The sequence below is a fragment of the Oryctolagus cuniculus genome, chromosome 1 (assembly GCF_964237555.1).
Source record: "Oryctolagus cuniculus chromosome 1, mOryCun1.1, whole genome shotgun sequence".
Lineage (NCBI taxonomy): Eukaryota > Metazoa > Chordata > Mammalia > Lagomorpha > Leporidae > Oryctolagus > Oryctolagus cuniculus.
The window spans coordinates 16,791,485-16,806,981 of NC_091432.1; the positions used below are offsets into that span (position 1 = coordinate 16,791,485).

Sequence of the window (15,497 nt, forward strand, 5' to 3'; positions counted from 1 at the left end):
TAAGTTTCAGCACTTCAGAATAATTGTGTATTGATTACAGTATTCAACCAAAAGTATTAAGTAGAACAAACCAAAAAAAAATACTAAGACGGATAACATATCAAGTTGCTCATCAACAGTCAGGGTGAGGGCTGATCAAGTCACCATTTCTCATAGTGTTTTGTTTATTTTATTTTAATGTCTTATTGCATAGCACTTTGATGGTGAAAGAAGTGGGAAGAATGGACATTATCGATTGGTTCTAATCTAATTGAAAATGGGATGTTATTTGTATATTTGTAGATATACTTCATCATGTTGAAGAAGAACCCTTTTTGTAGTTTACTAAGAATTTGTGTCATGAGTGGGTGTTACATTTCATTAAACGTATTTTTTCTGCATCTATTGATATACATCTTTCAGCGTGTTGATGTGATTAATTACATTAGTTGATTTTCAAATGCTGAATCTGTATCATCTAGCTGAACTAAATACTACTTTTTGCACTCTATAATTATTTTAAATATTACATTGAAGTTCTTGACATTTTGTTGTTGCCTTTTTATATTTACGTCATCAGCCTCAGGAACCAAGAGACAATGCTGGAAGATGACATTGACCATAGCTTGTCATCTACCTTAGGAAATACACTTTTCTCTTACCTTCTACATGAGCCAGAGGCAGGGACTGAGTTCTAAGCAATCCAGAAGTAGGATTAACTCCAGAATTCATTATTGTTATCACTTCAGTACAGTTTATGGATCCAAGAAATTGTACCCTAGAGAAATGCTTGGCATATCCATGTAACTTCTACTTGTCCCCTAAAAACCTGTTGATTTTGGAGTCAGGCAGATACAAGGAAGGAAAGAGACAGAGAGGCAGATGGAGAGAGAGAATTACCACCTGCTGATTATCTCCCCAAATGCCCAAGACAACTTGAGGCTTGGCCTCTGCTGAAGCCAGGAGCCAGAAACTCAATTTCAGGTACCCACATGGGAGGCAGAAATGCAATAACTTGAATCGTCACTGAACTAGCAGGAAACTGGATCAGAGGTGAAGAAACTGGACTCCTAGGCACTCATATGGGATGAGAGAATACCATACAGCCATTGTGTCAAATATAAGCCTCTTTAACCAGAAGTCTTAACCACTAGGCCACATACCTTCCCTCATATTGGTTTTGAAATTATAAAACTGTGTTAAATCCATGAAGCAGATTCACTGTGCTTTGGTTATCAATTCCAGGTTGGACTCCCAATTGAATACTACAGATCATCACTATGTCAACGACCAGGAATACGGTCTATATGATTTACATTGAATCTTGGCAGTTTCTATCAGTAGCCAAGTCCACTAACACAAACATTCACAAAATCAACTAAGCCAAGAAACTTTTTCACTCGTAGATAGCCAGCAAGGGACATTAAAAGCATAGGATTCATGGAGAGCTGATGGCCCAAGGCCCAGAAAATCTACCTAGGGCAGATGAGAGGCACCTAAACACAATCTGCTGTGACATCTATATGTCCCATTTAACATCTAGTACTGTTGACCATTAGCACTAAATCACATCAGTGAAAGGGATTTTTGGAGGAGTAGTACAAAGTTTACGGACTTGACCTCCCTTATATCTGCTCTTATAAATAAGGGCCTTCAGTGTAGTTTAGAAAAAATATTTTATTTACTTCACTTACAATTATAATTGCATAGATGATATTTCAGCAAATATAACTGTAGCATAATATACAATATTATTTCCAATGTGGTTTCATTTATTTTAGTCTTTAATTCGCTGAATTTTCCATTCTTAATGCATAGCTTATATTATTTGTCATTTTACTATGATAACTATGGTAGAGAACAAGATAGCTATGACCAGCATGGACCAGGTTAAAGTCAACAGCCAGGATCTTATTCCAGATCTCCAAGTGGGTGCAGGGGTCCTAGCCTCCACTGCATTCCCAAGCATATTAGCAGGGAGCTGGATCAGAAGTGAATCATCCATAACTCGAACCATTGCCCAAATGGGATGCCACCATTGCAGACAGTGGCTTAACCCACTATGTCACAATGCTGGTCCCTCACTCTAGTGATTTTATCATGCTTCCTTGAACTTGGTACCTGATGCCCTTCAGGGATTCTTTTATAACTTGGCATAAATCTACATCTTGTTGCAGTTCCACTTCTCCTGTCCCTCTACTTGTTTTCTCTGGATAATCTCATATAACCTCATGACCTAAACTATCATTTATAAGCAATGGTTCTCAAGTCTAATTCTGGGGAACAGGCACTCTGGCACAGCAGATGCCCATGTCCCACATTGGAGTTCTTATTCAAGCCCTGCCTATGCTGCTTCTGATCCAGTTCTCTGCTAATATACCTGGGAAGCAGAAGATGATGGCCCGAGAATGATGGTTCCTACCATCTGTGTGGATATTCAGATGGACTTCCTGGCTCATGGCTTTGGCCTTGCCCAGCCTTGGCTATTGTAGGCAAATAAGGAGTAAACTAGTAGAAGAAATATGTCTAACACACACATGTGCTTTTCAAATTAAAAAAAAAAACCACTTTTTTTAAAAAAAATGTGATTCTTCATTGCTAACCTGAACTTCATACTTCTAAAAAAAACCTAGGAATCTACATACATTTTTACTTGTACTCATCTACACCATGACTGCCTGAATTTCAACCTGTCTTCATTGCTTTACTAGTGATTCTAAGATCTCTCATCTTCAAATGCCACTGCTTAACCTTCTAAATAAAATCTTTCCTCATCATTGCTTTCTAGCACTCCCTGGTTTTCAATTTAGGCAAATGTAAGGAAAACTCATTGAGAAGGAAAATCCATGAAATAAAGCAGTCAGCACTACAGATCTCAGTACTGAACAACTAATGTTCAACATAAGCAAATAGATTATTTGTGAGGCCAGGGCAGCTTCAGCTTGCTGACAAGGTCACAGCAGAAGGTCTGTCTCAGCAAGGCATGAGAAGGACAGCTACATTCACTTGGTGGTTTTAGGTTTGTTGAGAACTACACTCTGCGTAAGAAAGCCAGAGCTTCCTGGTGGTCCTGCTAATGATTACTGTATTCCTAAGTGTAGGGAAGAACACTTAGTCTCATTAACCTTCAAAATGTCCACTACTTTGTAGAATTTTAATCCAGCAGAATGTTAGTGTAGGAGCAAGGGTTAATTAATGCTTTATGCAAGGTTGAGCTGTTTGTGGAAAAGAATTAAAAGGCAACAGGCTCCCTGGTATATACTTCTCACTAGAATAAAGACACATGTTGGCCAGTGCCGCGGCTCACTAGGCTAATCCTCCGCCTTGCAGCGCAGGCACACCGAGCTCTAGTCCCAGTCGGGGCACCGGATTCTGTCCCGGTTGGCCCTCTTCCAGGCCAGCTATCTGCTGTGGCCAGGGAGTGCAGTGGAGGATGGCCCAAGTCCTTGGGCCCTGTACCCCATGGGAGACCAGGATAAGTACCTGGCTCCTGCCATCTGCAGTGTGGTGCGCCGGCTGCAGCTCCAGCCACAGCAGCCATTGGAGGGTGAACCAACGGCAAAGGAAGACCTTTCTCTCTGTCTCTCTCTCTCACTGTGCACTCTGCCTGTCAAAAAATAAATAAATAATAAATAAATAAAAAAGAAAAAAAGACACATGTTAATAAAAGTTTAAGTCTATATATGCTACAAATACTACAATGGCTAGGATGTCAAAACTGTGGAATAGATCTAATGAACATTTAAATAAGTACAATAAAGAAATTAGAGTTATAGAAAGTACTTCAAAGATGGGATACATTTATAAAGGGCCAGGTTTGAACGTGGAGCTTCAAGTAACGATTACAATAGGAAGGTACTATTCTAGCTTGTGTAACCAATTTCTGCATAGTTCAGCAGCACTCCAGGCCTTGGCTTGTGTGGCCAGCCCGTTATCTCGCACCTGTATGTGATTATAACCCATGTTCTAAATACCCCTTTTAAAATCAAAGAAATTTTAATTTAAAAAAAATGGACAACAGACTTTTCTTTCTAAGTAGAAAGAATCGGGCCGGCGCCGCGGCTCAATAGGCTAATCCTCTACCTTGCGGCGCCGGCACACCGGGTTCTATTCCCGGTCAGGGCACCAGATTCTGTCCCAGTTGCCCCTCTTCCAGGCCAGCTCTCTGCTGTGGCCCGGAGGTGCAGTGGAGGATGGTCCAAGAACTTGGGCCCTGCACCCCATGGGAGACCAGGAGAAGCACCTGGCTCCTGCCATTGGATCAGCGCGGTACGCCGGCTGCGGCGGCCATTGGAGGGTGAACCAACAGCAAAAAGGAAGACCCTTCTCTCTGTCTCTCTCTCACACTGTCTACTCTGCCTCTCAAAAATAATAAAAATAAAAAAATTTAAAAAAAAAAGAAAGAATCATTATTTGACATGATGTAAAAATAAGGTCTGTGCTCAAAAGCCAGAGCCATGCCATCAGCCTTGCTGTGAGTGTGTCTCTCATTTCTTTGAGCCCCGACACCTTCAAACCCTGGGGCCCCTGGACTGGCTGGAGCTAGTCTCTGGCAGATTATCTTCTATGAAATTAATCTTTTTCTCATGTGAATTGTCATTTGAAATATCTCCCTCATGTGATGAAACAGAAAAAATAGCATGCACATCATGTGAAAAAGAGCCTAGTATATGAAGAGTATTCAGTAAATATTTGGGTAGTAAAATTACTTCAGTAAAATGAAACCATTACTAAGCATTTCTTTTTGCTAAAAATAGTCAATAAGACAAAACAGTGATTTTTTTGTTATTCTTTGTAACGTTTATTTCTGAAAAACAAATTCCTATAAAAATGAAACCATTAGTAAGCGTCTCTGCTAACATGAGTCAAAAAAAACAAATAGTAAATTTTTTGTTTCTTTTTTTAATATTTATTTATATTTTTTAACTCATTTAATCTTTAATAATATTTAAAAATATCCAATAAATTTTTGTTTTTAACATTTATTTTATAATGTTTAATAATATTTCATAAATATTTCATATATGTATTATTAAATATTAAATATTATTAAATATTTAATAAATATACATTTCTAAAGCACAACTTTTGGATTATAGCGGCTTTTTCCCCCTATAACCACCCTCCCACCCTCCCACCCCCAGCCATCCCATCTCCCACTCCCTCTCCTATCCCATTCTTCATCAGTATTCATTTTAAATTCTCTTTATATACAGAAGATCAATTTCGTATATACTAAGTAAAGATTTCAACAGTTTGCACCCACACAGAAACACAAAGTAGAAAGTACTGTTTGAGGACCAGTTATGCCATTAATTCACATAGTACAACACATTAAGGACAGAGATCCTACATGAGGAGTAAGTGCACAGTGACTCCTATTGTTAATTTAACAATTGACACTCATATTTATGACGTCACTAATCACCTAATGGCTCTTGTCATGAGTGTCAAGGCTATGGAACAGACTTGAGTTCACCAACTCTGATCTTATTTAGACAAGGCCATAATCAAAGTGCAAGTTCTCTCCTACAAGCAGAGAAAGGTACCTCCTTCTTAGTTGGTCCATTCTTTCCACTGGGATCTCACTTGCAGAGATCCTTCATATGGTCACTTTTTTTTTTTTTTTTTTTTTTTTTTTTTTTTTTGGCCAGAGTATCTTGGCTTTCCATGCCTGAAATACTCTCATGGGCTGTTTAGCCAGATCCAAATGCCTTAGGTGCTGCTTCTGAGGCAAAAATGCTATTTAGGACATTTGCCACTCTATGGGTCTGCTGTATATCCCGCTTGCCATGTTTGATCATTCTCTCTTTGTAATTCTATCAATTAGTGTTATCAGACACTACTCTTGTTTATATGAACCTTTTGACAATTAATCCTATCATTATGATCAATTATGAACTGAAACTGATCAATTTGACTAGTGAGATGGCATTGGTCCATGCCACCTTGATGGGATTGAATTGGAATCCCTTGGCACGTTTCTAACACTACCATTAGGCATGAGTCTGAGTGAATATGTGCAGAACTGTACATCTCCTCTCTCTCTTACTCCCACTCTTATATTTAACAGGGATCACTTTTCAGTTAAATTTAAACAGCTCAGAATAACTGTGTGTTAATTAAAGAGTTCTACCAATGGCAATAAGTAGAACAAAAAAATTACTAAAAGGAATAAAGAAGTAAGGTGTATCTCGACAGTCAGGAAAATGGCTAATCAAGACATTATTTCCCATAGTGTTTTTTCACTTCAACAAGTTTCCTTTTAGGTGCATGGTTAGTTGTCACCAATCAGGGAGAACATATGATATTTGTCCCTTAGGGACTGGCTTAAATCACTCAGCATGATGTTTTCCAGATTCCTTTATTTTGTTGCAAGGACTGGATTTCATTTTTTAATGCTGTATAGTATTCTATAGAGTACATAACCCATAATTTTTTTATCCAGTTCTGTTGATGGGCATTTAGGTTGATTCCAGGTTTAGCTATTATGAATTGAGCTGCAATAAACATTGAGGTGCAGACAACTCGTTTATTTGCCAATTAAATATCCTTTGGGTAATTTCCAAGGAGTGGGATGGCTGGGTTGTATGGTAGGGTTATATTCAGGTTTCTGAGGACTCTCCAAATTCACTTCCATAGTGGCTTTACCAGTTTGCATTACCACCAACAGTGGGTTAGTAGTCCCTTGTTCCCCACATCTTCAACAGCATGTGTTGTTGTTAGATTTCTGTATGTGAGCCAATCTAACTGGGGTGAGGTGAATCCTCATTGTGGTTTTGATTTGCATTTCCCTGATGGCTAGTGATCCTGAACATTTTTGTCATGTTTCTGTTGGCCATTTGGATTTCCTCTTTTGAAAAATGTCAATTGAGGTCCTTGACCCATCTCTTAAGTGGGTTGTTTGTTTTGTTGTTATAGAGTTTCTTAATTGTTTGTAGATTCTGGTTGTTAATCCTTTTGCAGTTGCATAGTTTGCAAATATTTTTCCCATTCTGTCAGTTGCCTCTTCACTCTCTTGACTGTTTCTTTTGAAGCACAGAGACTTCTCAATTTGATGTAATCCCAATTGTAATCCCAATTTGGCTTTCACTACCTGTGCCTCCATGGTCTTTCCAAGAAGTCTTTGCCTGGGCCTATATATTTGCAGGGTTTCTCTAATGTTCCCTAATAATTTGATGGTGTCAGGTCATAGATTTAGATCTTTAATCTTGTTGAGTGATTTTTGTGTAAAGTATAAGGTATGGGTCTTGCTCATGCTTCTGCACATGGAAATCCAGTTTTCCCAGCTCCATATATTGAATAGACTGTCCTTGCCTCAGGAATTGGGTTTAGATACTTAATCAAATATAAATTGGCTGTAGATGTTTGGATTGATTTCTGGTGTTTCTATTCTGCTCTGTTGGTCTATCCATCTGTTTCTGAACCAGTGCCATGCTATTTTGATAACTACCCTGTATGACGACCAGAAATCTGGTATTGTGATGCCTCCAGCTTTGCTTTTGTTGTACAAGATTGCTTTAGCTGTTCCAAGTCTCCTGTGCCTCCATATGAATTTCAGAATCAGTTTTTCCAGATCTGAGAAGAATGTCTTTGGCATTTTGGTTGGTATCACATTGAATCTATAATTGCATTTGGGAAAATGGACCAAAATATTAAATTTTTATAATCTGAGAGGTAGATTTATTGGTTTTGTTTTGTTTGTTTTTATTTGTTTTGTTTTGCTTTTTTTTTTTTTTTTTGACAGGCAGAATTTAGACAGTAAGAGAGAGAGAGACAGATACGAAGGTCTTCCTTCGGTTGGTTCACTCCAAATGGCTGCTATGGCCAACGCGGTGCGCCAATGCGAAGCAGGAGCCAGGTACTTCCTCCTGGTTTCCCATGCGGGTGCAGGGCTCAAGGACCTGGGCCATCCTACACTGCACTCCTGGGCCACAGCAGAGAGCAAGACTGGAAGAGGAGCAATCGCGAAAGAATCCAGCGTCCCAAGCGGGTCTAGAACCTATGATGCCGGCACCTCAGGCAGGGGATTAGCCTAGTGAGCCATGGCGCTGGCCGTGGTAGCATTCATTGTAAACATTCATTCTCATTATCATGCTATAAAGTTGAGGCTCATTGGGAGGAGACATTTTTGGCACACAGAACAGACCCACCAACAGAACAACACACTGTCTTCCTAGGGTTATCTTAGAAAAGAAATATAAGCCTATTACAGGAGCTGGAAAATGTGTTTCATAACCAGAGAGGGGTGACTAGGGCCTTGTGTGTGAGGAAACCTCTGTCTTAGAGCCTCACTTCCATTATCAACAACTGTTACCTCACCCAATTTTGTTCTGCATCACTCCCCCCACTCTCCATTTTCATTGTACTTCCTTTCATTTGATACTATCCTGCTTGAGGCACCCAACACACAAAATCTTATTAGCATGAGGATGATTAAGTTGCCTTCCTTCCAGGCTAAATAGGTAAATCAAAAGTTAAATAAATTACAAAATCTGAGATGCTTCTGAGCAAGAAATGAAGAAACACCTTAGAGAATAAAAATGCCTAGAGTACCAACATCTTGTCTCATTACGTCTTTTTTTTTTTTTTTTTTTTTTTTTTTTTTTTTTTTTTTGACAGGCAGAGTGGACAGTGAGAGAGAGAGAGACAGACAGAAAGGTCTTCCTTTGCCGTTGGTTCACCCTCCAATGGCCGCCGCGGCCGGCGCGCAGCGGCCGGCGCACCGCGCTGATCCGATGGCAGGAGCCAGGAGCCAGGTGCTTTTTCCTGGTCTCCCATGGGGTGCAGGGCCCAAGCACCTGGGCCATCCTCCACTGCACTCCCTGGCCACAGCAGAGGGCTGGCCTGGAAGAGGGGCAACCGGGACAGAATCCGGCGCCCCGACCGGGACTAGAACCCGGTGTGCCGGCGCCGCTAGGCAGAGGATTAGCCTAGTGAGCCGCGGCGCCGGCCCTCATTACGTCTTAAGATATCCCTCTGGAATACAGAAAGAGTTTTTTTTTTTTTTTTTTAAGTATTTATAAGAAGGCTGCATTCAAAAGGGAACAGACAGATTTGACACCAATTGAATGTCTTTTGATAGGTAAGTGCAGATTATTTCCCACTTTCGAGCTCAGAGATTTATCATTACCGCATAACCCAATATAAATTTAATATGAATATTTCCATATGTTTTGTGATTGTTTCCTCATTCCCTGAGAAATGAACATAAAAATGAGTAACAATGTTTTTGAATGTTTACTGTGATTCTAATAGAATGGAATATAATCTTTGGAATAAAACAATCTCTCATCTTATTTATGAATGCCCATCAGGTCTGTGATGAGCACTTATTGCCATGTGAGTAGAGAAGGATGCACTACATGCCATGTGGTTTATCACAGTTTCTGTAGAGGTAGTAGACCTTAGAGAGATTCACAAAGACTTTCCATATAGAAGGAAGCTGTGCAGGATGAGCGCTCACCCAGAATTACAGGCAACAAAACTTAGAAGAGTTCATGCCAGAAGAAAAATTGTGGAAAGAGATTATTAGAGAATGATGACTTTGGCAAAGATTTTGGAAAATGTCATATTTTCAGATTCAATAAACATATTTCAATGCATTATGTGTCACAAGGTAGACATTGTTGCCCCTTGCAGGTTTCTAAAGAGAATTAATAATGTGATATGCATTCAATTTACACCAGATATTCAGTGAGAAGAGAGGAATCACACTTTCATACAAAATTCAGAACAAACATGGCATTGAGTTGGCTAAAACTGTATAATTAGGGTGACAACTTGGACAAGGGTGTAGCTAGAAATATTTTGGGTAAAAATTGTATTTTATTCCTTATTTATCCCTGCAAAATCTTATTTAAATTTTCAATTTATTAACATTGGCCCCTCTACAGCATTCATGCTTTCTTTCAAAAATAAAATAATTAAAAATTGAGATAAGAGTTGGCATGGTTAATACTGAAAATGTATGGAGCTAATACTGAACTTCATGACCACCCTTGATTCTGAGTCAAGTCCGTTTTCCCCAACATCTCTGGATTAGATAGCCGGAATCATGCAGTGAGGTTCTCAAGGAGGGTAGATTGTATCCCTCTTTCACTTGAGCTTCTGAGGGATAAAGGGTTTGGGAATACCTGTTAATGCTCCCATAATATGGTGACTTCTGCAAAACAATAGAAGGTGTGGATTTCTTTCAGAGAGAGAAATCTAACATAACTGAATGTAGAGGGAATGTCCTTTTGAAAAAGAATCCTACAGGAGCAGCCACTCTTCCTGCTCTTGTGTCTGCAGTGCAATACAGAAGTAGAAAAGAAGCCACCTAACACTGCATTGCACAATCCTTTATTCTCCACCTTTCCTTTATTAATTTTATTTCAACCATTCAGTTAACTACAATACAAACACAATATTATGGTTTTAACTATTGTAGGCATTTTAAACTTCTCTAATCTTTAATTGAAGAGTTGAAAAAAGTGCAGTAGTTCTAGAAAATGCACTATCAGTACATAAGCTAATATGTCTGAAAATCTTTAGAAGATACTTTTGTGTTGGCTTCCTAGGAGAACCTGTACCAAAAAAAAAAAAAAAAAAAAAAAGGAACATAGAATAACACTCATAAACATCTAAGAAACTCTACGTCAGTTTGAAAAGGATTGAAAAATTTCAGTTCTCCTTGTATTCCTTGAGGGCCAAGCATATTTTTTTTATAAAGAAATTCCTCAGACAATTCTATGTGTGTCAGAGTTACAGTGTCTTTCATAGTCACTAGCTGTTGTGCAGAGTGTAATAATTTCTACTCCAGGTTTTAGATCTGATTCATTAAATTATTTAAAATCACCCTCAGTTTTATTTTTGTTTTGGATATGGTTTAGGATAACTGAAGGATGAAAACTATAATATATTCAGCTATATTAAAACCAATGATATGCATTCAAACTACACACTAGTAAAATCCTTGATCCAGTCACAAAATCTAAAATCCTAAATAGTGAAACCATACAAAAAGTGCAATAATACCCATCTTTCATTAGATTTAAATGAATCCTCAAGGATTCTGAGTGCTCCATGCTTTCCTTTTAATAAAGCAGAGGAAAATCAGACAGGGAATAGGTAAAATAATAGCAACTAAGTGGACAGATTATCTATAGGCTATAAATATTTCCTTTCCTTTTTTAAGAAGGAATGTTTGGAAGAAACTGTGCAGAGAAGCTGACAACATTATCTAGTACAAATAAGATATATTTGTATAAATAAGCCTAAAGGGCATTTAGTGTACCAAATAGGTATAAATTCTCTTTAGAAGAGCAGTAATGAGTGACTTTATATCACAACTCTCCAAAGACAGATAAATTCATCCTAAATGATGAGTGATGCACCATCTAAAATGTGGACCCTGATGCTTACTGGATATGGTAACAACGAAGCTAATACTAAAATAGGTATACAACTTGATTTTGCATAGTTGAATTAGCAAAATCACTCAGACCTTCCAAACTGACAAGGTCTTGCATTCAACGAAGGCTATAGGAGAGCATTACATTCATAAGCATGTTTGGTCCTCAAAATAACCTTATGAACTTGTCACTCAAATTGAGAAAGAACCGTTCTTGGGACTCAGCAAGAAATCTCAGACAGAATCTCTCTGATGAGGAATATTAAAGTTTGAGAAAAACACTTCATAACATCACTTAGCACACCACAAATGTATCCCTTTGTTTTTTGCAGGTAAACCATTTCACACTTGTCCCTTCTCCTCATTCATGAAGCCATGAAGCTGCATACTAATGTGACTGAGTTCATTCTACTGGGGTTGACAGAGGATCCTCATAGGAGGAAAATGGTGTTTGTCACATTTTTGTTTTTCTATTTGGGAACAATATTGGGTAACTTGCTGATTCTTGTCACCATCAGGACCAGCCGAGCACTTGGGAGTCCAATGTACTTCTTCCTTTTTCACTTATCCTTATCTGATACCTGCTTCTCTACCTCCATCGCTCCTAGAACCATTGCAGATGCACTTTTGGAGAAAGCCACTATTTCTTTCAGTGAATGCATTATCCAAGTCTTTATGTTACATTTTTTTGGCTGCCTGGAGATCTTCATCCTTGTCCTCATGGCTGCTGACCGCTATGTGGCCATCTGTAAGCCCTTGTACTACACGACCATCATGAGCCCCCAGGTCTGTACCATCTTGGTGGCCTTAGCCTGGGTGGGGTCCTGTGTGCATTCTCTAGCACAGATTTCCCTTGCCTTGAGTTTACCTTTCTGTGGGCCTAATGTGATTGATCACTATTTCTGTGACTTGCAGCCCTTGTTGAAGCTCGCCTGTGCAGACACCTATGTGATCAACCTACTCCTGGTGTCCAATAGTGGGGCCATTTGCACAGTGAGTTTTGTCTTGCTGATGTTCTCCTATGTGATCATCCTATGTTCTCTGAGGAACCACAGCGCTGAAGGGAGGAGAAAAGCCCTCTCTACCTGCATCTCTCACATCATTGTGGTCATCCTGTTCTTTGGTCCTTGCATATTCATATACACACGCCCTAACACCACTTTCCCTATAGACAAAATGATAGCAGTGTTTTACACAATTGGAACACCTTTGCTGAACCCTCTGATTTATACACTGAGAAATGCAGAAGTGAAAAATGCCATGAGGAGATTGTGGAGCAAGAAGTTGGTCTCAGATGACACACGATGAATGGAGGCTTCAAACTCTAATTCATTGTTTGGATTCAATAGAGGATATGATCTGTCATTGTGGATCTAATATAAGCCTATATTGAGGCATGGGGATAAGTTCCCTCTTGTAATGAGGCAATGAGAACACATACACCAGTTGCTATTTGGTTTGTTTTGTGTAGAGAGAGCCGGCATGAGGTGAAAAAAATGTGCAAGCTCCTTGCTTGCCTGGTTGCTCACTGCTATGTATCCGGATCTCTTGCCTTCCTAGCATCACTTATGACTTCAGCCAGCTGTTTCCCTGCTCTTCTTTATGCTGACTTCCAGATTTCTTTGCAAAGAGTTACCCATGTATATATCCACTTTTATATTTTCATCATGTTTGGTTTTCCCGCGTTGAAATGGTTTTCTCTATTAATACTTTAAATATTATGGTTCTGCCGGTGCCGCGGCTCAATAGGCTAATCCACAGCCTAACGGCGCCGGCACACCAGGTTCTAGTCCCGGTCGGGGCGCCGGATTCTGTCCCGGTTGCCCCTCTTCCAGGCCAGCCCTCTGCTGTGGCCAGGGAGTGCAGAGGAGGATGGCCCAGGTGTTTGGGCCCTGCACCCCATGGGAGACCAGGAAAAGCACCTGGTTCCTGGCTCCTGCCATCGGATCAGCGCGGTGCTTGGCCGCAGGACACCAGCCACAGCGGCCATTGGAGGGTGAACCAACAGCAAAAGGAAAACCTTTCTCTCTGTCTCTCTCTCTCACTGTCCACTCTGCCTGTCAAAAAAAAAAAATAATAAATAAATAAAAATAAAAAAAATAAAAAATAAATAAATATTATGGTTCTGTCGTTTTTGATCAGCTACATAATTGCTTTCTCTAGTTCAGCTGAAACTACCAAATTCAAATAATCTTAAAAGCTTCAGTCATAAATAATTCTATACATACATACCTGTGTATGAATGTATGTGTGTGTGTATGTTTATATATATATAAATATATATATATATTCTACTATATACTGAATATATCCTATATACACTAGGGTAATCCCCATTCTAATTCTTTGGAGTATATGTTGAAATTATCATGCATTTACTTAGGTTATTTATGAAGAGTAGGGGAACACAGAAAAAATATTCACTCCTCTGAAGGAGACTTGATCTTAAGAAGGCTCTGACTTTGGTGTATAAGCAGAAATCAGTCTTTTTAAAAATTTGTCTTTTACCCCAGTGGAAGGAACGGGCCGTCAAGGAGGGAAGCGCCTTTCTCTGAAGGGAGGAAGGAACCTCCACTGTGATATGGCCTTGACTAAACAAGTTCAGAGTTGGAGAACTCAAGGGGCTTCCATAGCCTCGACAGCTCATGGCAAGAGACTCGTCTGATTACTAACATCATAAATAAAGGTGTCAATTGTTAAATCAACAATGGGAGTCACTGAGCAAATGTTCCCCACATAGGATCTCTGTCCTTCATGTGTTTTACTATGGGAGTTAAAGATAAAACTACTAGTCGAACAATACTCTATACCTTGTGCGGTTGTGTGAGCACAGTCTGTTGAAATCTTTGCTTAGTATATACTAAGTTGATCTCCTGTATATGAAGATAATTGAAAATGAAACCTGATGAGGGTTGGGATGGGAGAAGAAGTGGGAGACGGGAGGCTGCGGGAGGGAGGGAGGTTGGGGGGGAAGCCACAACAATGCAAAAGCTGCTCTTTGTAAATTTACATTTATTAAATAAAAATAAATAAATAAAATTTGTCTTGTTCTGTTAATTATTATTCCTTACATTTTTGCAGAGAGCATTAAGTTTTCTCTTAAATCATAAGTATGACAGAAAATTATTTACGCTCTAAGGCTATGGCACTGAAACATGTATAGCTCAAATTTACTTAAATTATTTGTATGGGCTAGAAATAAATAGTGCAACCAGTTGATAAAAGGAAATGTGAAGATATTTAACAGATTAAAAAAGATGTGAGAAAACAGAAGAATATTTTTAGACTATATTACAGAAGTTTATTTCAGTCCATAAAAGTTTAACTTGATAACCAGTTGAAAATCTTTAGATGACAACTATAATTCTAGGAGAGCGGCAAAATGGAGGAATCAGAAGGGAGCACACTGATAGTCCTGGAAGAGACAGTTTAATAAAAGTAGAGATGCTGCAGGTTCAAGGAAGAGTAGGGGAAGAAACAGCAGAGGAAACTCTTCCTGAACTAGTGATTCACAGTGGAACTGCATGGAGAGTGTGAGAGCCCACAGTTCGGGACACCAGCTGCAGAATCAACACACCAGCGCTGGAACGCGAGGTGAGCCGAACCTCAATAGCCCGAGACACCAGCGGGCAAGCGGAAAGAGGAGGCTAGGGGGAACGAGGCTTGAAACTCTGTGGGGAAAATTTCACCAGGCTAACTAGAATAGAGAGAAAAAAAATGTGACTGATACGGACACGAGTTTCTCTCTCTCCACTCACCTCTCAAAGGAGAACAAGACAAAGGGCAGGTGCCATTTTGGACATACGTCATAAGCGGGGTGACCTGAGATCTGCACTGGCCCTCAGCCTAGCAGAAAAACCTTACTCGGGGCGGGGGGTGTGTGTGAAATAACAGGAGATTAGGACCTAGCAAATGTGTGGTGCTAATGAACTGAGACTGTGAAAAAAGAGACGGTGGGTGGGGGAACTCACGGAATTCACGTGAGTACTCTCCAGATATGTTACAATTCCGTAACCTTGTCAACCCAGTGGGAGACTGCAGGAGAATTTGAGCACACACTGAGGGTACCACAGATTCCCTGTGTGGTCCTTGGCAAAGAGCTTCCAATCTCTGGCTCCTGTAG

The 15,497-nt window shown here is 39.6% G+C and overlaps 1 protein-coding gene across 1 annotated transcript; it reads left to right on the forward strand.

Annotated features, from left to right (window-relative positions):
* The first annotated feature begins 11,571 nt into the window (after positions 1 to 11,571).
* LOC100358406 (olfactory receptor 4C11-like) lies at positions 11,572 to 12,682 on the forward strand. The gene has a single exon (XM_002708897.3). It carries the CDS (start codon positions 11,750 to 11,752, stop codon positions 12,680 to 12,682), a length of 933 nt encoding a protein of 310 aa, XP_002708943.2. The 5' UTR covers positions 11,572 to 11,749.
* Positions 12,683 to 15,497: the final 2,815 nt, after the last annotated feature.

Excerpts from the sequence above, each read along its gene's own strand:
- LOC100358406 (XM_002708897.3), top strand. The coding sequence starts at position 11,750 with ATGAAGCTGCATACTAATGTGACTGAGTTCATTCTACTGGGGTTGACA.